General features: G+C 42.5%; 1 protein-coding gene across 2 annotated transcripts in view; it reads right to left on the bottom strand.

Annotated features, from left to right (window-relative positions):
- Positions 1–26,331, bottom strand: part of NFKB1 (nuclear factor kappa B subunit 1) — a 118,233-nt gene that overhangs the window by 2,677 nt on the left and 89,225 nt on the right. For both annotated transcript variants that reach the window (XM_042935815.1, XM_042935814.1), the window contains exons 12-23: positions 21,828–21,971; positions 20,421–20,510; positions 18,271–18,456; positions 16,999–17,140; positions 13,413–13,527; positions 8,123–8,324; positions 7,499–7,668; positions 7,056–7,158; positions 4,412–4,536; positions 2,949–3,015; positions 2,457–2,629; positions 1,553–1,721 (exon numbers count right to left, since the gene is read on the bottom strand). In XM_042935815.1, coding sequence (XP_042791749.1) covers positions 1,553–1,721; positions 2,457–2,629; positions 2,949–3,015; positions 4,412–4,536; positions 7,056–7,158; positions 7,499–7,668; positions 8,123–8,324; positions 13,413–13,527; positions 16,999–17,140; positions 18,271–18,456; positions 20,421–20,510; positions 21,828–21,971 — 1,686 coding nt within the window. The remainder of the gene's footprint in view (positions 1–1,552; positions 1,722–2,456; positions 2,630–2,948; positions 3,016–4,411; positions 4,537–7,055; positions 7,159–7,498; positions 7,669–8,122; positions 8,325–13,412; positions 13,528–16,998; positions 17,141–18,270; positions 18,457–20,420; positions 20,511–21,827; positions 21,972–26,331) is intronic.

A 26,331-nucleotide genomic window follows, 5' to 3' on the forward strand; every position in this document is an offset into this window, starting at 1 on the left:
GAAGTCGGCTGCTTAACTAACTGAGCCACCCAGGTTCCCCAGGGGCACTGCCTTTATTACTTACTGCTCTATCTTCAAAGCCTTATACTGGGCTAGGCACTCAGGATGCACTCAATAAAGATTTGGTGAATGGATGAATGAACTGGAAGGTATAAAACGGGAGTGACATAAAAGCAACTAATTTTTATTTTTTTCCTTTTTTTAAAAAACTGTTTATTTTGCGAGAGAGGGAATGGGAGCAAGCGAGTGGGGAAGGGAGAGAGAGAGAGAGAGAGGGAGTGAATCCTAAGCACAGAGACTGATGCGGGGCTTGATGACCTGAGCAGAGATCAAGAGTTGGACACTCAACCACCTGAACCACCCAGATGCCTCTCGCCTTTTTTTAATAGCACTAATTTTTAAAAAGAATCTCACTATCTGTTGTGTTGAGAGTGGACTGAAGGGAGGGGGACAGCCTGGAAGCAGGGAGACCGATGAAGAGCCGCTAGAGGAAGTGGGGCAAAAAATGAGGGCGGGTGCACAAGGGTGGTTGTCTGAGAGCAAGGACTGGGCTGTGTGTGAGGTGGTTTCTAGCAGCAAGTGTCCGTGGGCAAAGTCTCAGATTTTTGTCTAAACCTGGAGGATGGCAGTGCTTCTGCCTGACATGGCCAACTGTTCATCTTTCAAAGATGAGCAAATTCTAGTTGCTGCTATGTTCTCAGTGGTGTGTGAGCCGAGGACACTGGATGAGTCAGGAGAGGGAAGGGGGGTGGGGGGTCCAGACAGAAAGTGCGGAGTGGTCGCTGAGAGAGGGCAAGAACCCATTTACAGGGAAACAAAGGGTTATTGGGCTGTGCTGGGAGTCTGTTATGTTATGTGTTTCAGATGAGTGACGGAGGGGTGGGTAAGGGTCAGTGCTGTAGGTTGGGAGGAGGCGAAGAGAGAAGGTGAAGCCATTGCAGGGGTGGAGGTGAGGAGCTAGGGTGCTGTGGTGGGAACTGGGGCCAGTCCTGGCTCTATAAGCCTTGCTCTGTATGTTTCTCTCTCTCTTTTTTAAAGTTGTTTTTTTTTTTTTTTTTTTGAGAGAGATAGAGCAGGGGAGGGGCAGAGAGAGAGAGAGAGAGAGAGAGAGAATCCTAAGCAGACTTTGCACTGCCAGCGCCCAGCCCGACATGGGGCTCGATCCCACAAACTGTGAGATGATGACCTGAGCTGAAATCAAGAGTCGGACACTTAGCCGACTGAGCCACCCAGGTGCCCTCTGTCTTTTTTAATTTTAAGAAGTGAGAGAAACACTATTTGCCTTAACCAGCCACATCATGTGGTTTTTAATATTTATTAGGAACTGAAGTGACCCACAGATTAATGTGACTGTTCCTGGGGACAGCCCCCCACCTGACCGGTAGCAGCAGGAGAGGGGCAGAGGGTAGAACCTGTGAGCTGCAGGGGGAAAGACAGACACACTGGACCATGTACTCAGGGAACGATGGCAGGGAGGACAGCCATATCCCAAGACACTGAAGACGCAGTCTGGGGAGCAGAGATGATCTCAGCTGTCCTGTTGTTTCCTTACCTACTGGTGACCTTGTGGAGGCAGGTGAGAGGGGCAGTGAGAGGGTCTTCCCTGGGCTGGGGGCTGCAGTTCCCGCGGTGCAGAAGGCGGCCTGGATCACTTCAATCGCTTCGGTATAGCCCATCTGTCTCAGGGCCTCCACCAGCTCTTTAATTGTCCCCCCAGAGACCTGTGAGGAAGACAGGAAGAGTGTGTCCCGGTGCCAGGAGCAAGTGGGCAGGCTGTCAGCATGACACGCACCACCCCCCTTAACCCCCGAGAGCGCCTGGCGGCACTGGAGGGGTCAGAGGGAAGAGCGGAGAAGGAGACACACGGTCGTCGAGTGGAGTTTCCTGTTTCAGCTCAGAGACCACTCAGGAAATCACAGAGAAGTGGCTTCCAGTAAGCACAGGGGACAGAGAGGGAGAGAAGTGCTGAGGCAGTGAAACTCTACCTGCAGCGAAGGTCACGCCGTATCCCTGTTTGGGCTGAAGCTCTGAAAACCACCGAGAAACAAGAGCTAACAAGGAAATCTTCAGTAGAAAATAATTTCACCTCACAGAACCCTTCCCCTCACAGAAAGCTGACTCCATGTCCTGCCACAGGATGAAGGCATGTTCTTGGGGCCAGGAAGGTAACGCACATGAATCACAGTTTGTTCGGCGGGGGGAGGGTCAAAGTTCCCTCTAAGTAGGATTTTTGCAGGAAATCGCAAGGTATTTGAAAATAGGGAACACCTGAAGGTATCTGAAAGCTGTCTTCTTACAAAAGCGGGTTTCCACCCTGGCCTGGGTCACCCTCCCAGGATATGAGCCATGAGTGACTGGTTTTCCTCCTCACAGTTAAGGGAGGGGGGAGGGAACCAGGCCCAAGTCAGCGATGTTAACAGAGGAGGGTCCAATAAAAATGTGAGGTGATGTGTTACCTCGTAGTTGTCCATAAGAGTTTTAGAAGGAGCGGGACTCAGCCGGAAGGCATTATTTAGTATCCCCAGGCCTAACTTCTGTGCCAGGGTAGCCCAGTTTTTGTCTGGATCAGGGATTTCTAGCAACTTGTAGAGCTGCAACTTGGCATCTTCAGTCAGCTGTTTCATGTCTCCTGAAGGAATGAAGAAGAAACACGGCTGTCCTAAGCGACCAGAGTCACTCTGGAGGGACTGACCATGGCCACACGGCTGCCCTCTAATGCCCAGTGGGAGCAGTGAAGCTCCTCTCCTCGCAGTTGGCAGAAGCCCTGCCGAGTAGCAGCACTATACGCGTTTTGGTAGATTACGACTGGATATTCCCCCTTGCATACGTCCAGGATCTTCTGATTCTGAAACAAGCCACTGTGCCTTTCACAGTCCAGCCTGGATAATGCTGGCTCTCCCTCACCCCTTTAAATGACAGTGTGGAGAGGACACTGGTTAAGCGCTCACCTTGTGCGAGTAAATCATCGGATGTAAACTCTGGCTCATATGGTTTCCCATTTAATATATCAAACACCTGTTGGGAAGAAAATCATGGAAAAACCTTACACATTAAAGGCGCCAGGAGGGGAATCAGTTTCTTTATGATCAAGAACTGTGTCCTCCTTAGGAGGGCCTAGTACCCCAAAGGTGGAGGAATGGGAAGGAGTCAACACCGTGACCCATGAAGTCATGACAATGCCCTTTGGGGAAAGAAAAGTCCTGGGGGCTCTGGGGCCAGGAGGCTGTGCTCTACAGGGGCCTCTGAGGTGGGTAGGAAGACCCAAGCCAACCTTGCAGAGAGCCAGGGCCACAGTCCTTCTGAGGGACGGACACCATCCAGGCCACCAAATCAGCCATGTGTTGGCACGTGATGTCTCCCTGGGAGCCAGGGTGAGAGCTGAGCTTACTCAGAGCTGTGAAGCTATGCCTCTTTGCTGCCCCCCCCCCCCCCCCCGCCCTCGTAAAAGCCTTATGAGAATGAGTTTAGTAAACTTGATCAAACAGGTATAGTAATGCTCACAAGGCCTGATGTTCTCTTTCCAGCACCATCTACATTTTAAATTGAGGGGACACAAAGGTCTCAGGTTAAAAGGAAAAATAAATTCCATAGCTACAGAGACCCTTCTGTGTTCTCTGCAGTTCACTTTGGGTGTGCTGACTTAGGTAAGGACAACATGGGGTCACTGAAGTGGGTTATCTTTCTGTGTTCTGTGGTGAGGCTTCTGGGAAAGCCAGGTGCTCAGCATAAAAGGGGAACCGTGTGGTCTCTGCCAGGGTCACTCAACTCAACACCACGGCCCGCGAAGAGGCCAACAAGCAGTTTTTGGATGTGGAGCAGCGCTTGCCCCTAAGAAAGTCGATTTTGTTGTGTTGGAGATCAACACTGGTTGGAGGGCCAGCCTCCCTCTGGCTCTTCTTCCTGGGCCGTAAAGACCTATCAACTGTTTGCACCTTCAGATTTCAGGTCACTAGAGTTTGGAGGAAGAGTTGAAGTTTATTTACTATGTTTATATTTATTAAAGTCCTCAGAAGACTCCCTGGGTTCTTTTTATGTAAAGGAGTCACTTACCATAGTTCTAAGACAACTGGAACATCTATCCTAGCTTCAGAAATGCAGCTGGGAACAATTCTGGTGTGAGCTCAGAACGGGAAACTCTTACGTGAGTTGTGTGTTTTCTCCTGCAGAACCCTCTCTCACAACTGAACCCTGATCTGATTAGGCATATGCTTTTACACTCATAACTCTCCTGACCTAGATCTTTCATGGATAGGCTTTTCAAGATAAATATGTCTCTTGACAAGCAGACTTTCTTAAAAATAAAAGGCATGTGCTTTGGGGAATAAAGACCCAGGAAGACCATCTGTTCTTATATTCCTGAATCATTAGCTCCCTCTGGAGCTGCCATCAAATAGCCTGGAGCCACACTCACCTGCCAGTTGGTGGCCATATCTAGAGGTGTGGTTCCAGGCACGACTCCTTCATCCTCTCCATCTTTTTCCCAAGAGTCATCCAGGTCATAGAGAGGCTCAAAGTTCTCCACGAGAGGATCTGCACCTGTGAAGTCAAGTTACACAGCATTAGGCAAACCCAGATCTTGTTGACTCTGAACTGCTTGCAGAGCTCAGGTTTCCAAAGGCAAAACACAATAGCTCCTAGAGGCAATTACACCTGGATAATTTTTATTTTTCCATTTTATTTTTAAAATATATTTTGGGGGGGGGGGCGGCAGAGAGAGAGAGAGAGCGAGAGAGAGAGAGAGACAGAATCCAAAGCAGGGTCCAGGCTCCGAGCTGTCAGCACAGAGCCTGACATGGGGCTCAAACTCACGAGCCACTAGATCCTGACCTGAGCTGAAGTTGGACACTTAACCAACTGCGCCACCCAGGCGCCCCCACCTGGATAATTTTTGATACATAAAACATGTTTCTACAGAAATATTCAGAGAGCTTCTTTTAAATTCTTATTTATTTTGACTGTAAATATGTCTGATGATACCCTATATAGCTACGGACATTTTCAACAACAAAAGACGTGGAGTACCCTGACCCTCACATTTAAGTCTCTAGGACGGTTTTCAACCGAAAGATGCACCTTTCGTCTGAGGGGTAATGGCAGCAGTTTACAGGGACTGGGGTGTGCCCTCAGCATTAAGGTCCTAATTTTCTGTTTAGGTTTGTGCCCACCACTGCACACTCTTCACTCCATTCTCCCACTTGCTCAATAGAACAAAGAAACTTGCTGTATAGGGACAACATGCTCAGTTTTCTTCCTGGGTACAGCACTGCCAGGGTCCCGATCCTTAAACAAACAGACACCACAAAAAAACCTTCTCTTAGGAGGTACAGTTATTGAAAATTTTAGGGCTGCTCTTGGAAGAATCTAGTCTGTTTCTTAATGTGTAGCAAGAAAACACCAAAAGTCACTTAGAGATTAGAGCTAGAGTTACTTCTTAAAGGCTTAAAGACTGTTTTTATGGGACTGTTTAGTCTGATGTCTAACAAAACGGTAGTAAGTTCAGAACACCCTTCTGGGAAGAACTTGTTTTTATCTTGCTGGGAGAATGTTAGTTTTGTGCCAACTTCAATAATAGGAGAGGGCCTAATGAAAGTCAGAGAAGGATCTTCATGCTGTTTCTTAGTTCTTCCTCCCAGGCCTGGCCTGATCTTGAAGGCAGGGAATGCCACGTGACCATGGAAACAGTGGAGGAACTAAGAGGAACAATGTATGGGCTGGAGAAGGCTGGAGGAGCTGAACTATATCTCTCCTCCTTAAGTGACCTTCTTCAGGACTTTGAGCTCAGGACTAGGATTTGCATCTGAGTTCCTTCATTTATATAGTGGAGAAACCGCTACTCGCTACTCCTTTCATGGGATACTGAGAATTCAAGGGAAAGCATTTTTGAAAAGGTTATAGCTTCTTGTCTGAAGGAATTTCTTAATTATAATCAGTGACTACCCAAACTATGCATACATAACTGCAATCAGAGTGTCCTGCTCAAGAGAAAGTTCAACTTGACAAAGGCTAAGAAGAGGCTATTGTTTCTTTGGATACGATTTTGTTTACTAGAAAAATGTGGGGCTCTCAAATAAAAAGTTTGTACATCTTCCTGGACTCAATTTTGAAAGAAGGTACTTACTTCACTCTGTTTTCTTAAATTTATGAAACATTTACTTCCCAAAAAGGTTTTAATAATCTCTAAAGTAAATCAGATATGCCAGAGAAGGTCTGAGATACTAATTCCATTAAACATTTGTTGAGGTCTAAATATACAAGGCAAGAGAGATTCAAGGGTGAGCAGCGATAATTTTCTATACTTCACAGGACTAGAGAAGTGAACGGAGTAACACCTGCAAATCCTTGAGCAAAGTAGGAGAGAGAAACAGAGTAGAGAGAATAGGGTCTGGAGGTTCAGACGACCAAGTGTGATTCACAGGTATGCCACGTACTGGGACCCTGGGACTGGTACCCACAGGTCTCTCCAGTCTGCCTCCTTGGCTGTGAGATGGCAAAAATAATAATGGTACTTACCTCAAAAGGTTATTGCAGATTAAATGAGACCATGCATGTGACATGCCTGGTACACAGTAAGGTCAATAAAGGCTAGCCATTTCTAGTGCCTCGCATATGATAGTACTCAATACGTGACCCATTTGTTTTTTCCTATTATTTCAACTTCTAAGAGACCTCTGTTGCCAAAGGAAATTTTAAAATTATGTCATATACCAGTAAACTTTTTTCTGCAGACTTCTGGCAATGTCTGAGGCTGGTACTGCTCAGAGTTCTTTAAGGAATCAAATTCAACTTTTAAGAAGATCTTCTGTCGTGGGAGTCAACCTAAACCACGAACACCCAAAACAAACAGATGAAGTAGAGAGTAAAGATTGACATGCCCATCAGGATGAAGCCCGGGATTACTAGTCCAAAGAGCATCATGCAGTTAAAGTGTGATTTGTATTTACTCATGCCTTTCAGCAGCAGCTCTGTGGCTTAAAGAAGATGACATGGCTGCTGAATTGGGGTTGGGTTTGCACTCCTGATAGCGTTTTCCATTACTAACCGCCAGGCCGCCTTACCTGCTGCTTTGAGAAGAGCCGCCAGCCTGGTGGACCCTCTCCCGGCTGCTATGTGCAGGGGTGTGGTTCCATCATATGTGGTACTGTCTACATAGGCATCACCCTAAAATCCAGCCAACACAGGAAAGAGTTAGTGGAAGGTTCTCTCACGGTTTAGTCCCCACCTTCTCCTGTCAGCATGACCCTTCGGTCATGTTAATAGGTCATATTACTAGCCCAGTTGCTATTTGGGGCAGACTCTGTCACTGAAAACATCTCCAATTAGAGATACTGGGCAGATGGTGTCAGGAATGCCCGAAGCTGCTACTGTGGAGCCTTGAGTAGATACTGAATAAACAGAGGTACTGTAAGGAGAAAACCTGTTACTGACATCATTCCTTGAAAAGATGGTCTCAATTCCCTCTTGGGAATTGAATGCCAAGGCAAATACGCGTGTCCTTTACCTCCAGGAGCAGACAGCCAGCAAGGGAGATGTTGTCCCGCTCCACAGCCAGGTGCAGCGCCGAGCGCCCCGACTTCCTCTCCTGGGCGTTGACGTCGGCCCCGGCGGCCACCAGCAGCAACAGACAGGCCATGCTGTTGCTCATCACGGCTATGTGAATGGCGGTTAGACCTGCAGCCCAAGCACAGGGACAGTCATGGAGCTGGAAGGCTGCTCACAAGATGGCAAAACTGGACCCTATGGAAAGAATGCTGTCAAGTTTCAGCACGCCTCGTGTCTCCACTCCACACGGCCTCAAAAGGTGCTGTAAGTCTGTTGTTCTGCATGTAAACCCACAGTCTGCTCGTATGTTCTCAGGAGAAACAGAGCAAATAAACAATCTCTGGATAAATGATGCTTTCTATGCTCAGGCCTCTGCTTTTTCCTCCTACTAACTATTCCAAATCATCTTTAAAGAAATTAGTTATGGTGAGCAACAGAAATTCTCACAAGAGATGACGAACTCCAGGTGTCTAAGGAAAGCATTTTGGGGTGCAAATCAAATTACACACATTTATCAAATAGCTACCAATTGTTTAGAGAGCAGACAGAGAAGGTTATACCATAATGTGTGTTTGTCTCTTACCTTCCCCATTAGGGTGGTCGATAAGTAGTGCTGCCTTTTTGTGCTTGAGTAAAACACTGAGAATTTTATCTTGTCCTTCTTTGGCAGCTAGGTGCAAAACAGAGTTACCCAAGCGGTCCAGGAGGCTCAGGTCGGCCCCGGCCTTCAGCAAGTCCTCCACCACAGCCTCCTGCTTGGTGATCACGGCCAAGTGCAAGGGTGTCTGGCAAGTAGAGAAGGGGCAGGAGATACACTGGTCAGTGGCAAGCACCTGAACCCATGGGCTTGGTAGCTGCCACTACAATAGGTGGAGTCATCCCTCGGGGCCATTTCCCATTGCCAGATTAACGCCTCCCTACCGCAGATGTTCCATATCCTGTGCTAATGGAGTGTGTATGCTGGACTGCTATTGAGCCATGCAATAATTAAGATTATTTTTATATTTAAAATTCTTAACAGCTTTCTTGTTTCTCATTACAGCCCGCTGATTGTTAATATGTGAATTCTTCTAATAATAAATTTAAATTTATTGAATTTCTAGTAGGAATCTATCTTCAGCTGATAATTCTGTATGTTAACAAATCAAAGCAAGGCTACAAATTTACTGAAGAAGTTGAAATGAACTACTCAATAGAAGCCAATTAACAAAGGTGCCATGATTCTACATTAATATGGAAAATGAGTTTGCTAAGTTAAAGAATATTTTTCCATGGACTGGCTCCATGAGGCAAATCAATAGAACTCTGGCACCTCCATTGTAATAACAGGTGTCAAAGGGTTCTAAATGTCTTTTTTAAAATTAATTAATCTATTTTGAGAAAGTGAGAGCATGACCGGGGGAGGGGCGGAGACAGAAGGGGACAGAGGATCTGAAGCAGGCTGTGCTGACAGCACAGAGTCCTTATGGGGCTCGAACCCACGAACTTCGAGATCATGACCTGAGCTGAAGTCGGACAGATGCTTAACCGACTGAGCCACCCAGGCGCCACAGAATTCTAAATGTCTTCACCAGGACAATAGAACTATCTCACTAAGAGGGCTCGGATGAACAAACAAGTGGAAGTGCCGGCACCTAATAGGTGCATAAACAGCCATCTGACTTAACTCTGCCCACAAAGTAGTGCCTCGGAGAATGCAAATGAGATGTTTTGCAAACTGAGTGTTTTCAAAATGAGCAAGACAAACACAATCAGGAAAGTATCTTTCAAAGAACTGAGGTCACCGACAGAGAATGGCAGTATATTTTTAAACAAATCAGTCTATTTCACAGAAGTCTCTGAAATCCAGTCTGTCTAGTGACAACTTGCCTAAACTTTTCTCCCTCAGTAAGCGATCACTGGCCACAGCAGAGCGACAGCAGGTGAGCCACAGCACTCTGGCTGCAGGATGACCACAGCACAGGAGATGCTGAAAGACGCTCCCGTGGCCGTGTCTCAGTTACAGTGATGAGCTCATACAACACAAACAAGACAGACTATTCGGCCAAATTACCATTCTCTTTTATGTTTTTCATCTTTTACAGCTTGAAATAGAATGATGTCCTCAAAACTTTAGATACTGTAGCCAAGAGCCTTCTTCTCAAAAAATAAATATGTTAAAAAAAAAAGCCTGCATTTATTAATCTAAAATGCTATTTGGGGGAGATGAAAAAAGTCTGAAAGAGAATGAGACGGTAAAAAAGATCTGAAATTACAAAATATTATACGATTCAGAAATCAGCAATTATCTCTAGACTTAATACGATTTTTTTCATGTTATACAAATTCTGTTACTATGATAAGCTTTTTTTTTAAGTTCTCTCCTATAGTATCACCAATTTTTCAATTTCTTAATTTCTATGAGATTTCAGGATGTGGATCTTTAACCCCAGAATTATAGAATGTAGTGTGGATTGCATGTGAGAGTATACGAAAATGTCTATATATTTCAAGTATATATGTTTATGTAGCCAATATATGGAAAAGTACTTACAAATGTAATAGTTGTATTTGGGAATGGAGTTGGGAGACTTGTATATTGCCAGGGAGGACAACTTTTGAGTTTCTAGTATATTTCCTTATGTACCATTTAAAGAACCATGAACATATATTATATTTATAAAAATTAAAAATATAAAAGAAAAAAACCCCACATGCACAAAACCCCCCACTAATGTTACATGGGAATGTATGCAAACAAAACAATCCATATCAAACACATTAGAGTGGTTGTCTATGGTCAGGGGGAGAAGAAGAGGAAGGGTTTAAAGGCAACAGATTTCAGAAATGTTTTCAGAAGAATCCTAACTCTATACACTTGGATTATTTTGAGTGTATCTCTAGAGAGTGGGTGGGGAGAGCGATCTGATCATGACAGATGGTCACAGAAATGTACTAAGATTAGTGAATGGTATTTTGGGAGGTTGTCTAAGACAATTGCCAAATAATCCAAATTACTTAGAGAACTCTATAATTTTTCCATCAAGAACAGTTAACAGAGAAACTTTACAAAGATAAATGCAGCCAACTTTTAGCCTTTTCTAGTTCTCAGAGCAAAGTTGTGATTGGTATATGTTTCAGCCATACAAGGCATACCAGGGGATCCAGAATCCTTGCCCATAAATGAGAGCAGTGGTAAGTTGGGGGAAAAATGGACTTATGGTCTCCTGAGAGTCCCTGTATCAGAAGGCGTGGAAGTGTCAAGGGTGGTGGTTTTGAGATTTTTGTGTGTGTAGCCTACTGGAGAGAGTCTCTATATACGTAACCAAATGATACAGTAAGGAGGTTAGCACATAATAAATCACAACTACTAATCCTGCTGTGTGGTGTCCTTTGCAGAGCCTATTTATAAACAGAAAAACAAGTAATTCCTTGAATCTGACCTACAGGCAGTGACGTTAAGCAGTCTTTGAGAGGAGGACCGAGAAGTGACAGTGTCCCGTTCCCAGTTTTATTTGCAAACTTGTGATGGCTGAGAGGAACAATCCGTCCTAAAGCCCGAGAGAATCAAGCTTTACGGGCCAGATGACTCTCCAAACACCAACAGCCCCCAAAATGGTATGCGAATCTGAAGACATCCTTTAAATGTCTACCTAAAATTAGAATTCACTTTCATTGCTTTATATTCTCAGTCAGTGAAGAATCCCCAACTTCATTCTTCCTTTGACATTAAGCATTACAGCCAGGGAAGGAGCCTAAAGCCTTACATCAAATGGGAAACTTACTTCCCTTCTCAGGAAACACCTATGCACAGATAAAAATCTAGTGACAGCCACATGTAAACATTTTAGTTCGTTTGCTTTGAAGAAATAAAAATGATTCACAACACCTGCTTTAACAATTGAGAAGGGGAACAGGTACTTTACTGTGCAATTAACTGCACATGATTGTTGTCCACATTTTTAGAGTGACAGATATGCCTGGACCAGGCATCCGAACACACCATCCAGGCCAGCAAGGGCTGGGAAGTCACTTTGGGTGCAGTGAAGGGAGGGAGAAAATGGGAAAGATGAGAAGGGGCCAGACCAGGAGACTGGGACCAAAGCCAGGTGGGCTGGGGCAAAGGCAAGCTAGGAGGAGACTGTGCTCCTGGGCAGGAAATGGAACAGCCCCGGTGGTAGCGTGCCCCTAACCAGAGAGACCGGCTCCGACGCCAGCATCCAGGCTTTGGTTCCGCCAAGCAGAAGTTTCGATCTCTGCATGTGCCTATCAGGCACCCTCACAGGGTCCCAGCTACCTTCTCTCTGCCATATCTGCAGACTTCTGTACCAGGGTTCCTCGAGTTGCTTTTGAGCCCACTGAATTCCTGTTCAAACCTGATCTGGGCAAAACTCTGGTGTTCCCTGTTTTCCTCAATTTGAGATGTCTTTCTGTTTTTGAAAGACACTTTCTCCTCAACCAACCTTTTTACCTTTCCGTATTCTGATTTCAGCACCCTTTATTTGATACACACTTAATCTAGATGTTGTAAAAATGTGTTTTAGCAGACGTCAAAATTCTTATAAATTACTGGCTTTCCAATTTAATTTTTTTTCAGTTGTATTTTTCTTGACAAATATGATGTATTACTCTAGGTTTCTCTGTACTGCATATTTGAAAGCTGCTAAGAGAGTAAATCTTAAAAGTTCTTATTGCAAGAAAAACAAATTTGTAACTATGGGTGGTGATGGATGATAAACTTATTTTGGTGATCATTTTGTGATTTATGCAAATATCAAATCACTATATACCTTAAACTAATACAATGCTATATGTCAGTTATATTTCAGTTAAAAAAAGAGAGAAGAAAAACAGGTGCTCAACATCACTCATCAGGGAGATGCAAATCAAAACTACAATGAGATATCACCTCACACCAGTCAGAAAGGCTAAAATCAAAAACTTAAGAAACAAGTGTTGGTGAGGATATGGAGAAAAAGGCACACTCTTGCACTGTTGGTGGGAATGCAAACTGTTGCACCCACTGTGGAAAACAGTATGGAGAATCCTCAAAAAATTAAAAATAGAACTACCCTAAAACCCAGTAATTGCACTACTGGGTATCTACTCCCAAAATACAAAACACTAATTCAAAGGGATACATGCACCCTTATATTTGTAACAGCATTGTTTACAATGGCCAAACTATGCAAACAGCCCAAGTGTCCATCAACAGATGAATGGGTAAAGGAGATGTGACACACACACACACACACACACACACACACACACACACGGATATTATTCATCCATAAAAAAGAATGAAATCTTGCCATTTGCAACAACATGGATGGAGCTAGAGAGTATAATGCTAAGTGAAATAAGTCAGTCAGAGAAAAACAAATACCATATGATCTCATTCATATGTAGAATTTAAGAAACAAAACAAACAAGCAAAAGGGGGAAAAAAAGTGAGGAGCAAACCAAGAAACAGGCTCAACTACAGAGAACAAACTAATGATTACCAGATGGGAAGTGGGTGGGGGGATGGGGAAAACAGGGGATGGGGATTAAAGAGTATACTTAGTATAATGAAAAAAACACAACAAATTAAGAAAAGAAAAAAAAAATGGATCAACTCTTTGACAGATTTCTAAAGTGTAAACTTTGTCTTCCCCCAGCATGAGTGGGGGATTTCTACCGTGGAGTGATTTCTATTACATTCATAGGTTAAAGGATCCTAAATCATAAATAATATTCCCAAGTAATGGGCTTTTAGGATATAACTTATACAACAATGCACTGTATTTTTGCTACTGTTAACATTATTAGAAATAATACATATACACATGCACACGCACATGTGCAAACACGCACCAACGGTGAAGTTTTCTTCAGTTGGTGTTTCTGCTTACCTGGTAGAGATCATTTCTCATATTGATAATGTCATCAGAAATCAAGCCAGACGTGACTTCTAGTAGATCCCTCACAAGCTGGGCATGAAGATGGATGATTGCTAAGTGTAAGACACTGGAAAAAAAAGAGTGGCAATAATCAGCTGAAGTGTTAGTGAAAAAAAAAAAAAGATTTCCAAGAAACGATCAGACTTGCAGACTGAACCTGGCTCTCATACTTAAGTTTTATTTGGGCCCCAAATGCCTTGAATATGAGGTGGGGATGTTCTGTTGCTTATCCAGGCAGCTACACTCACTTACCATGCTTGCCTGGCCTCTAGGGGCATTTTGGTTTGACCTTTGAGGTATACAGGGATCTGGGCCTTGAGGCAGAGAGGCCTAAGTTCAAATCCCAACTCTGTCTCCCTGCAGTGGTTTTGGTGCATTTTCTCCTCTAGCCTCTTCCTGGCTTCCCTTTACATACAGATCATGTATGGAAAATGCCCAGCACTTGGAACTATTCAGAAAAATGTAGTTACTTCACCTAGCCTTGCCAGCCTCCTCTAAAACACAGTGTGGTGTCTTTTTAAAGATCTTTCCAGACCCCAGGAGGGGAGGATAGGGTTAGGCTTTTAACTACTGGGAGAAGATTCTTGAGGCAAATTTCTGAAGGAACAATGTGATTATATTTCTCCCTTGTAAATATTCCCTCTGCCTGGAATGGTTTTGCTCCTCTTCTCTGCCTAGACAATGCCTACTCCATCCTTCACATTCCAGTTCAAACCTCACCTCGTCTCTGAACTTCCTAGGCGGACCACACTGTCTCCACTCAAGTTCACTGCTTGTTATGCAACTGTAGTTTTTCGTATGCCTTTCTCCCTCTCTGACCTGTGACCTCAGGGCTGGTTCTCCCTGGGTCAGCCTCAAGCCCTGGCACACAATTTAGGCACTAAAATTTAGGCACACAATTTAAGCACTAGGACCTTATGCTAATGAGGTCGAAAATATCGGCAGGTGCCAAGCATCACTCCTAGGGACACAATGTTTTAATTGTTAAAACAACTTCCTATTAAAATTAATTTGAAATGATGCGACACTAACAACAATAAAAGTTGTTTAGAGCTTCTATTTGCCAGACCATCATAAGCAGTTGACATACGTGATCTTATTTAATCACAACAAGAAGCCCTGTGAGGTAGGTTAACATTATCCTCATTTTTCAGATGATGAAACTTGGACTTGTAGGTATAAGAGAACTCAAGTCAGGTCATATAACTAGTGAGTGGTGAAGCTGGGAGGCCAGCCCAGGTCCACCTGGCTCCAAAGCCATCTCTTAATCCCTTAAGCCACCCTGCTGAGGGGGCACATGGGCACTGCTCTGTGGAGTCACAGATGGACACCTAAGATAATGAATATTCCAAAGTATGGACAGATTGTGATACAGAGCACACTCAAAGTATCGCATGGTGGCAGGACAGCTGGGCTTTGAGGCACAGCCTCGATTTTCTCCAAATGAAAAATCTTCGGTGTCACTTTATTCAGACCTCTTTCTTAGCAAGAGCAAGTGTAAAATTTTACTAGGGATTAACATTGGCACAGGAGGGCCTGAAAAACTAACTTCTGACTTCATTACTTGAGAGAGCAAATGATGTCAAGGTGTCACTACTGACTCTTGAAACGTGAGACTGGAAGAAGACTTCTAAAAAGGGCTTCAAGTCTGATGCAGCCATGACGCATTTGTACCAAGAAAAAGGTCATACTTCAAAACTGCCTAGAAATTTCCATGCGCAGCTCAGCATTTCATAGCAGAAGTACATTCTCTCTCCCCCTTAAATCCTCACACCTTCATGGGAATTTCCCCAACACCAGAAGTTCTTTTCTTTTCTTTTCTTTTCTTTTCTTTTCTTTTCTTTTCTTTTCTTCATTGTATATGCTGTGATGACTAATGGTTACAAGATTCAGATTATTAGCTGAGCGTGACGAGTTCAATGAAAACGAGACCTGAGCTGTGAGGACCAATGGTTTTCCTTTGTCTGCATTCTTACGAGGGCTCCTCTTTGGTCTCTCCACATCGCTCGTCTCCGCCCTCTACCTGTGGCAAGCCCCGAGGGCCTGCTTGCAGGAGGAGTATGTTTGTGGTCCTAGGAGGGGACTCTAAGTATTCATGTTCTGCTGGGTGGGGAAAGTCACCTCCTTGGTCCCTCCATATGTGTCCTTACACATGCGTGGTGTATGGTGTATGAAGGGAAGGCTGTGGAAAAGATTTCGGGGCATATGCATTCAAGTGGGTGCATTGAGGGGAATGCGTGCGTCTTCCCCTCAATGCACCCACTTGAATGCATGTGCCCCGAAATCTTTTCCACAACCTTCCCTTCATATACCAGCAGCCCTTCCTAGCTTCTATGTGCTCATCTTTCTCAGGCTCATCAATGCAGCAGGTCCCTGAAAATATCACTTGAAACCCTGTTCTATCTTGGTTAACTGCTTTCTCTTGTGGTTCCATGTTATTGAGTGCTAATTGGATTCTTTAACCCTGTAAAAGCATTCTGCTGTTCGCAGCATTGCATGAGGAAGGCTGTACCGGTTCCTCTCATACTGTATAACAAGGCCAGTGGTTATACCACATCCTTGGTTACGTTGCAAGGAATGAGAACAAAGGTCTCTGTTTGAAACCCTGAGGTTGGCACTTTCCTGAAGTGTTTGATTCAGTTTTTTAACTGAGGTTGAAAACATAGCACTCAGGAACTCCTCTACAGAAAAGGGTTTCTCAGTGTTGACACTATTTTAGGAAAGTTTTAGATAAGGCCCTTGACTCGAATATGAGGGCTGTTGTCTCTTGTTATTCTCACTGGCTTTTGAGATCATTTTGGAGTCTCGATGCGAGGACTCCGAGAACTGTTTTAGAAAGAAGCCAGGTGCTTTGCAAATATAAGCTCAGTAACAGCAGAAACGGAGGCATGCTGAGTGGAATGTTGGACTCCCACACAGCGTGGGTTATGGCTGTCACAGGAGTCTGATCCAGTCCCAGACTGGTAACCAGTAGCAGAGGCAGTAGGGAAGGAACCAATAACTGGGAAAGAATGACAATGATCGCTTACTTGTTTTGTTACCGTTGTTGTTGTGCTGTCTTTACTGGGCTTTTTCTTGATACTACTACCAGGAGAACTGTGCAGCCGGGGTAACAAGTGCTTTAGGAATTTGGTTGGACCACATTTATTGTCATCTCATTTTGGTAAATAAAGCAGATGTTATTAACCCAATAAATAAATACGTGTTTGTTAAATTTTATCCCAAATGTTATCCCAATAAATAAAGCAAGGTTTTTGAAAACGTACCATTCCCCGCACATATCTTATCCTTCTTGCCCAGCCTGATGTGCTCTTAGATGAAGGCTTAAATGTTCTAACATCCAACAGGTGGGAACCACAGGACCAGAGAAGCAAATTATGGATTCAACCTCACTGACACAGGACTGTCCGTGACAGTCTTCCAGTTACAGGACCCAATACCTTTAAACAATTCTTTTTATCCCTAGCCAGTATGCATACGATGATTTTCTCACTTCCTTACCCTAAAACAACCTTTGTTTGCAAAAGTCCTGACTTACCTGTCCCCATTCTCATCCTGCACTGCAGCGAGATGGCGCTGAACAGCCAGCAGCATCTTCACATCTCCTGTCACTGCGTAGTCAAAAAGGGCATTGGCATGCCGCTTGGCCAGCTGCATAGCCTTCTCTAGGAAGAGGTTATCTGCAAGGCAATGAGCACAATCACAGTGGAGTTTCCTATACTTGCTCTACGGGTGTGGCATGCCTGGGGCCAAAACCATCAACATCAGTGTTCTGATACCTCGACCCACATCGTTTTAGTTGCATCTGCTCCTTTCAGTGCTCCTGGGTTGCGTTCGTTAGCAAAAGCACAACTGCACGTTGGCTTACTGACAAATACAGAGGCTGATCTGAAAACTCTGTCTGTGGTTTGTTAGGGGAAGAAATTTAGATAGGTCTGTTATTTCAGGGGGAACAATCAGTCTCCAAATAATGTTGATTGGCTTGACTATACTGTAAATAATCAATCTCTTGATGAAATAATCCTTCATTGGAGTCTTAAACCACTGTCTCGTTAGGCAAAGTGTCAAAAACCACAGTCTCTGCCACAGACTTTCCCTAAGCCATCCGTGTTCTTGTGAAGTTTGCTTCAAGGTCAGGAAAAGGCAAATTTGGACCTGAGGGTCAAAACCAGTATGTGGCCTGTTTTTATACGGTCCCCTACCTAACCATGCTTTGTATGTTTTTAAAGCGGTATTTAAAAAAAAAGAATTTGTGATAGAGACCATAAGAGGCCACTAAGCTGAAATATTTGCTCTCTTTCCCTTCTCTTTTCTCTAATGAGTACTGGTTCAAATTACGTGCAAAGTGCACTGTCCCCCTTAATCCTAATTGTTCAAAGAGGGCATCAAGGTAAAAGGAAAAGTTCTCATTTTCAGGCCAAGTTCTACTTCAGTGTGATGGTCCAACTACGGTCTAGAGGAAGAAGACTATTGAAGTTATGGGAACTTCTCTATTATCTGTGGTGGAAATGAATTAGATTATCTCCCACGATATCCTAAAACTGCATAATTATGATTGGAGAATGCATATGCATATTCCAGTACTTTATTCAGAGATAACACAGGGAAAATGGAAATTTCAGTGTGAATTAAATGCTCTGACACATGCTTTTCAAGAGGCATACAGGACTCTGAAGGGCACACCGAACAAGATATTGATATATCATTTTTAGATTAACAGAAAATAAACCGGTCTTCTGACAATAGCTTCCTGGAACCAACCTATCCCCTCACCAGTCAATACAATGTAATCACATGTGTACTCACTTACCCTGAAACCTAGAATTCTCTTCCTTTACTCCTACTGTATACGTCAGGGTAACTTCATCTTCTCCAGTGCCAGACTCCTTATCTTGTTCTGTGGGTTCAGTTACTTTCCCAGAGAGGTTCACTGCGTCTCTGTCCACACTCTTGCTGCAACCCTCAGGGTCATTTTTAGATGGGGAGTCTATGGTTCCTAAGATAAAAGCAGAAACATTAGATTTTTCTCACTAAATTCCATTAAGTGATAATTCCCTGTTTCAGCGAAGGTCAGATAAAAGATAGGCAAGTTTACTGCAAAGGGAAAAGAAAAACAGTAATTTGAAATTCCTTTTAAAATACTCATATCATAGGTAACCTGTTTTGGAGCTATTTTAAACTCTCGCGTCTCAAAGACACATTTTTACGGAGTGTGACATATTCCATTAGTTTCAGGTGTACAATATAATGATTTGATATTTGTATATATTGTCAAATGATCACCACAGTAAGTTGAGTTACCATTAGCGCACATAGTTACAATTTTTTTGTGATAAGAACTTTCAAGATCTTAAAAAAAATTTCATATACACTTTTAAAAACTTACATTTCATTCTGTTTATTTGTAAAGGAGAAAAATGAAATAAAGCTCTTCTGTGAATTGCAGGGAAGTGGAATTTTTAAAGTTTAAATAGAAACAGAGGAGTTATGGGGTGCGTGGGTGGCTCAGTCAGTTAAGCTTCCGACTTCAGCTCAGGTCATGATCACACAGTTTGTGAGTTCGAGCCCTGCATTAGGCTCTGCACTGACAGCTCAGAGCTTGGAGCCTGCTTCAGATTCTCTGTCTCCCTCTCTCTGCCCCTCCCCCACTCATGCTCTGTCTCTCAAAAATAAATAAATGTTAAAAAAAATTTTTTTTTAAATAACATATAATAACAATAAAAAAAGAAACAGGAGTTATGGGGTGCCTGGGTAACTCAGTCAGTTAAACATCCAACTCTTGATTTCAGCCCAGGTCATGATCTCATGGTTGAAAGATCGAGCCCCCTGTGGGGCTCCTCACTGAGCCCAGAGCCTCTCTCTCTCTCTCTCTCTCTCTTTCTCTCTCTCTCTCAAAACACCCCAAACAAACAGGAATTATTTTTTTCCTAATGCTAATTAACCAAGCAAGTTGTTAAGACATAATATCAAGTCACATTCTGTAGTGTGGGAGTTACTCGGTATGCCATTTCTGTGCTCTTTCCAGTCTGACCATATTATCTGGCAGGTACTATGAAAGCACCTATGTTTTGTGAGCAGAGCTGGTTCAAATCCAGGTCCTGCCAATAACAGATATGTGCCTTCAGTGAGTGAATGAACCTTTCTGAACGTTGGTGTCCTCTGTCCATAAAATGGAGGCATTACTATTTTCCTTAGAGCAATCATGAAGATGACAGTTAAAACATGTAGAAATAGCACCTGACATCAAACAGGCATTCAATACATGGGAAGACTTTATTGTATTATTGCTTCAATGGGTACACTAGAATGGACACGTAATACAAGCTACGAACACAGCATGTGACAACTGCATATGAAGGGATGCATTTGAGGGGAAAGGCCATCCCTATAAAACTCAAAATGTCTTCAAAAGTGTAGCATTTGAGAAGAAAACAGGAGAGGACAGTTAAGTTTGGTGACTTTTTTAGTCAAGTGTCTCCATATGTCCCTTTTTAATGCTCTTTTCTTCCCCTTGTTCATGTCACTTAAGAAGTAAATATAGGGGCGCCTGGGTGGCTCAGTCGGTTAAGCGGCCGACTTTGGCTCAGGTCATGATCTCGCGGTCCGTGGGTTCAGGCCCCGCGTCAGGCTCTGTGCTGACAGCTCAGAGCCTGGAGCCTGTTTCGGATTCTGTGTCTCCCTCTCTCTGACCCTCCCCCGTTCATGCTCTGTCTCTCTCTGTCTCAAAAATAAATAAACGTTAAAAAAAAAAAAAAAAAAGTAAATATATAAGTAGAAACATAAGATTGGGAATAGAATTTATATTTGCCACAGGAAATAACATTTTTTTATGCAAAAGTATCTTCTCAGTTTACCTGCATTTATCAAATTTTTTCAAGATGACAATGTGATGAGTAATAATATAAAACTTTTAATTTTTCATTCTTTCTTCACTATTGGAAAAAAAACTGTATTACTTACCATGTTTCATCCCAGCATTAGATTTAGTGGTTCCAGGATGGAAGGTAATTCCACCGTATGTAGGGAATCCATAGTGGGGGAAGCCATACCCTGAAATGGCAAGCAAAACTAATGAAACCTCATGATGGGTGTGTGTGTGTGTGTGTGTGTGTGTGTGTTTTATGAAGAGTCAGCAAAGTTTGGTGTCCTTCCCTCAGGTGAGCACAGGCTTTGGTGTGGGAGGGCAGAGTGCCCGACGTGGTGCTGCCATTGTGAGTTAGTAAGACACATTGTGGGGATCATGGGATGATCAGAATTCCACTCGGACCAAGTTTACATTTTGGCAACTCAGGCAATGCCCAGGCCTGGGGCCGCATGGAGGAGTTCACGCTGGAGAAAGTCTCCCACTGTTGTGTGGGAGTGCTCACCACCCAAACTCAGACTTGCTGACACAGAGGGCCTTCAAATAATGTCTGGCAGGAAAAACTGAACCAAACAAAATACAAACTACCGAGTCCTCAAGGAAACATGACCACACTGTGCATGCTCATGCATTTTTGGTGGAAGCATAAAAAGTCGTACGTAAAATTAGAGGTCATACTCTCTGACATTGTAATTTTACTTCAAAGAATCTAATTTACAAAAACAGTCTGGAATAAAAGAAAAACAACGTGGACAAAGGAGATCAGTAAAAACAATAAAAAACAGGAAACGCATTCAAGTAAGTAATACTATGGAATATTCACTTGGTGAAATATGAGTCATTAAAATGATCCTTAAGAAATTATGCTTACATAATATTTATATTACCATGGAGGAAATGCTTATGTTAACCCATTAGGGAAAAGCAGCATATATGACTCCATGTACACAATCATTTATGATAATAAATAACTAACGTAGGTAAATAGATTAAATACAATGCATTATGAAGATTGTAGCTGTACTCATGAAAATGCAAAAAATATCTACTGTGACGTTTGCACAGAAGAAAATTAGAAGAAGTTAACCTTTGATGGCAGGATTTTATGTGTCTTCAGATATTCTACAATGCTAGTATATATAACATGAAATCTTTTTAATGTTGCCAAAGAAAACCAAGACAAGTATAGAAGCAAAGAAGGAAGGAAGGGAGGGAAGGAGGAAGAAAGGAAGAAAATATACCAAAACGTGAATAGACACGTTCTTCATATAACTGAACTTGAGTGACTGTTTTTCTTCTTAGAGTTTTTGGTATTATCTACATATTGCCAAGTGAACATGCATTTCTTTGAAAAAATACACTTATTAAAATTTTAATTAATTTCCTATGTCACACTCAGTAACGTCACAGCCACTCAACCCACAGACCATCTGGGAAATCTAGGGAAAGACAATTCTAGCTTCTCCAACGGGAAAAGCTTTAGGAAGAGGAGACTCAATTCGTACCTGGACCCGTACCTCCGGCACCCCCTCCTCCACCGCCACTGCCAAACATGCCTCCACCTCCAGCTCCAGCACCACTACCGCCGCCGAAACTATCAGAGAAATTAGGCATGAGCTTCTGCCGTTTCCTCTGCACTTCCTCTTTATCTGTAGTTAAAGGAAGAGAAACCAAAGGAGAAAAGACTGATTCAATTCCACAACTAGCCACAGAAAGAATATTGATTCTGATGGTATTTTTAAACATCTTAAAGGGAAACAGAAATCACCCAAGGAGGAAGAGATGCCAAATTTCAAGAAGCATTATATTTATTCCAATGGCTATGAAGACGGAGAACCAGCCTCGGAGAGACCACAGAACAGTACACACCCAAATCCTCTCTACAGTTAAGAAACAACAGTTTCTGAAGTCCCCAGTGTCATTCAAATTAGCGAAAGACTAGACTTCCCATCAATTATTAAGATACTAGAGATACCGGAGAAGAAAAACAATATTGAGCATTTTCATTTGGTCATACAAACCACTATTACCAACCAACTAACATTTGTAATGCATCTACTGTGAGCTAAGTGCTAAGGGGAAAGAGAAGAATGAACAAGGTCTTTGCTGTCAAGAACCCTCCAATACAATTGAAAGGTTGTGGGGGAAAGACTTGGGAGAGATAGCATCATAAAGCTCTCTATGTTAAATTTATGGTTGCAAAGCAGTGTTCCAGGGGGTCAAAGGAGAACTTCCAGGAAGTACCTATGGGCTGGAAAATTCAGGAAAAGCTTTCCAGAATCTACTTTATATCAGGAGAGGGCAATGGGAGGATGAGCTGGAAATGGGATGTAGAGGCAAAATAATGAAGGAAAGAATGCGCACTGTGTGCTTATGGATCAGTCTAGCTGAAGTGAGAGTTTAGCATAAGTGAGTCTTGAGAAGTGGGGCTGACTGGAACCACACTGTCGGGCTCCTGGATTGTGAACCCAAGGAGTTTACAAGCAGGAGGGCCACTGGATGTTTCTGAACTGGGGGATGATGTGTACAGCGTGCTAGTTTAAGAAGATTCATCTGCCACTGGTGTGTAGGACAAAACAAAGAGTCAAAGTGAGAGGCAGAGACAGTGCAAACGGAAGGGAATGGGGCTGTTCCTTAGTGGTCACCGTGATAATACAAATGGGTGGACCCCAGGAATGCAATGAAAGAGGGATTGGCAGTCATTGGTGACTGAGGAGATACAGGAGGCCGAAAGTCTAAAGACTTGACTTAAAACACAGCGATGCCCTCTGAGATTTTTGGCTGTCCAGGTCTAGATGCCATTTGCACTATCATTCCTCATTCCTCGTGTCGTTGTAGTTTTTCTTTTGCTTCTCACTATCTGTTCTCCCCAGCCCACTGCCATTGTGGTCCATTATTGAGCTCTTGTTTCTTCTTTCTGTTTCCCTTTCTCTTCTCTCATTTTCCTATCATGTATTTTTTTTTTCCCCTTCTCTCTTTTGGACTGAAAGGGTGATGTAAAATTTCTGTTTAAATAAACAGGCAATGTGGTATTCTTTTTTTTTTTTTTTCAATCAGCAGCCTCATACTTAACAATTGTCCTATTTCCAATTCTTCAATGTTAGTTTTGGCCATTGCTTATGTCCAGAAAGATCTCTACTTATTTCTAATTTTGTGGTTATTTCAGCCATCTCAGGGCTCGAAAGAATGCTTTTACTGATTATTGCAGTCACCTGAGCACAGCTGGAAGACTGAAACATGGAAAAGTAGGATAGCAAAGTACCCTTAAAATAATCCTTTAAAAATGGATCATGTCCAGACCTGTTAGGAAGAAAGCCAATGTGGGTCAACTTTGAAGAGAATGTGCTTCTACTAGAAAGCATTGGCCTCAAAGTAGAGAAACTTTACAAATTTCCTTTTCAAAGGTTTTGAACAGATTTATAAAAATTTTCCATCAGTTGTACTATAACCAACTAATAGTCATACTTATTACTCATCCTATAAACTGGGGATCTCACATTGAATATTAGTTCATTAGAAATATGAAACACAAAAGGGAAGCAGACAACTTATTCATCTTCAGGAGTACATGTTATCTGCTGATGTGTTCTACCAAAGAGATCATTTGGTACTCGCTATGTACTTTTTCTGTTTTATAAAACAGAAATGTTCAATGGTTTTATTTTACTGTAAAATGGGAATTTTTCAGTCACTTTAAAAATATTAACTATTACACATCCACTAAGATTTCAACGACAAGAAACTGATACAGAATATTTCATTATGACAAGTTTTTAAATAAAAGAACCAGCCTGAATTTCCCCAAAATTGAACATGGAGATAGTCTCATCACATTCATGTATCCCTGTGGTCTGCCTTTGACAGTGGCAGCATGGGTTGTACTATGAAACATCAACCTATTCTAGAAGGGACCTAAGTGGTCCTTCCTTTTACAGAAGAGGAAACAAAAGCTACGATGATTAAGGGACTTGTCAGAGGTCAGGGCAGAGTGAAGATGAGATTCAAAGCCAGTGAGCTTTCCATTCTATTAGACTGCCATTCTTTGGGAAACACTCCAAAATGTCTTTGCTTCCTTTAATAATTGGTGATTGCAGGTAATAGTCTAGTTCACAAATGTAGATAAACTTTTAGTATCCACCTCGTTTTGATATGTGTATGCCTTCAAAAGTATCTCATTCGTGTTTTTTGGGTTCTAGTGTGCTAGTAAAGATGTCTGCATCTATCCTAAGCATTCCTTTCATAATTTAAGGATTATGATTCCATTTCTTCTGATTCTCCACCTTTTCAGACTGAAAAATCACATGGTCTTTTTTTTGCCGTTCATATAGCAGTTCCTCAACTATCTTCTTCCCTTGCCAATTGTCCCTCTCTCGATTATTTAACTTGTCTTCCCTAAGCCCAACCATCTCCATGACATTTTCATGAGGTACAAGGTCAAAAACTATATCAGGTGTCGAGTTCTGGAATAGATGGTTCTGTACAATGAAAGGAATATGTTGTATTTCTTTGTCTGATGTCCTCCTTGATGGCACCCAACAAATTAACAGCCTTTGGGATAAGGATGGCAACTTGGTTGGTCAGGCAATAAGTCAGCTCCCATATTATAAGAGCCAAGATATGGAAGCAGCTCAAGAGTCCATCAACTGATGAGTGGATAAAGAAAATGTGATATATATATATATATATATATATATATATATATACACACACATATATATGTGTGTGTGTGTGTATGTGTGTGTGTGAGTGTGTGTGTGTATGTGTGTGTGTATGGCATAAAAAAAATAAGATCTTGCTATTTACAATGACATGGATGGAGCTACAGGGTATTATGCTAAGCAAAACAAGTCAGTCAGAGAAAGACAAATACCATATGATTTCACTCATTTGTGGAATTTAAGAAACAAAACAAATGAACAAAGAAAAAAGAGACAAACAAAAAACCAGACCCTTAAATATAAAGAACAAACTGGTGGTTACCAGGAGACTGGTGGGGGATGGGGGAAATTGGTAAAGGGGATCAAAAGTATACTTATCATGACAAGCACTGAGTAATGTATAAAATTACTGAATCACTATGTTGTACACCTAAAGCTAATATAGCACTGTGTATTAACTAACTGGAATTAAAATTAAAACTTAAAAAAAAAGACAGCTCTCAGATATATCTCAGCATCTACTATATGACATCTACTAAGGGACGCCTGGCTGGTTCGGTCGGCAGTGCATGCAGCTCTTGATCTCAGAGTCGTGAGTTCAAGCCCTACCTACATGGGCATTGAGACTACTTAAAACAAAATAAAATATATGACATATACTGTTCTAGATGTTGGAAATGTACTAATGAACATGAAAGACCAAATCTATGAACTAAAGAATATTCTTCCTATTAGAGGGTGGAAGAAGACAATAGATACCTAAATTCGTTGATAGGACAATTTTGCTTACTGATAAAAATAATGAACTACACAAAATTGACACAGGGAATGACTGCAGGGGCTGGGGCAGTGGAAGGTGTGTTCAATGACCTCTGAGAAATGTACACAAAGATTCCCTGGGTTGTATAGTTTTAATTCATTTTCATACACTTACTCTTATATTCTTATTTAAAAAAAATTTTTTTTAATGTTTATTTATTTCTGAGACAGAGAGACACAGAGCATGAGTGAGGGAGGGGCAGAGAGAGAGGGAGACACAGAATCAAAAGCAGGCTCCAGGCTCTGAGCTGTCGGCACAGAGCCCGACGCGGGGCTTGAACTCACAAACTATGAGATCATGACCTGAGCCGAAGTTGGTCTCTCAACCAACTGAGCGACCCAGGTGCCCCCACTTACTCTTATATTAAATGGCCTGTTACTTCTCTCTCTCTTTTTTAAAAAATATTTATTTTTGAGAGAGTGAGAGAGAGAGCAGGGGAGGGGCAGAGAGAGGGGGGGAGAGAGAGAGTCCCAAGCAGGCTCCACACTGTTAGCACAGAGCCTGATGTGGGGCTTGAACTCATGAACTGTG

The sequence above is a fragment of the Panthera leo genome, chromosome B1 (assembly GCF_018350215.1).
Source record: "Panthera leo isolate Ple1 chromosome B1, P.leo_Ple1_pat1.1, whole genome shotgun sequence".
NCBI lineage: Eukaryota > Metazoa > Chordata > Mammalia > Carnivora > Felidae > Panthera > Panthera leo.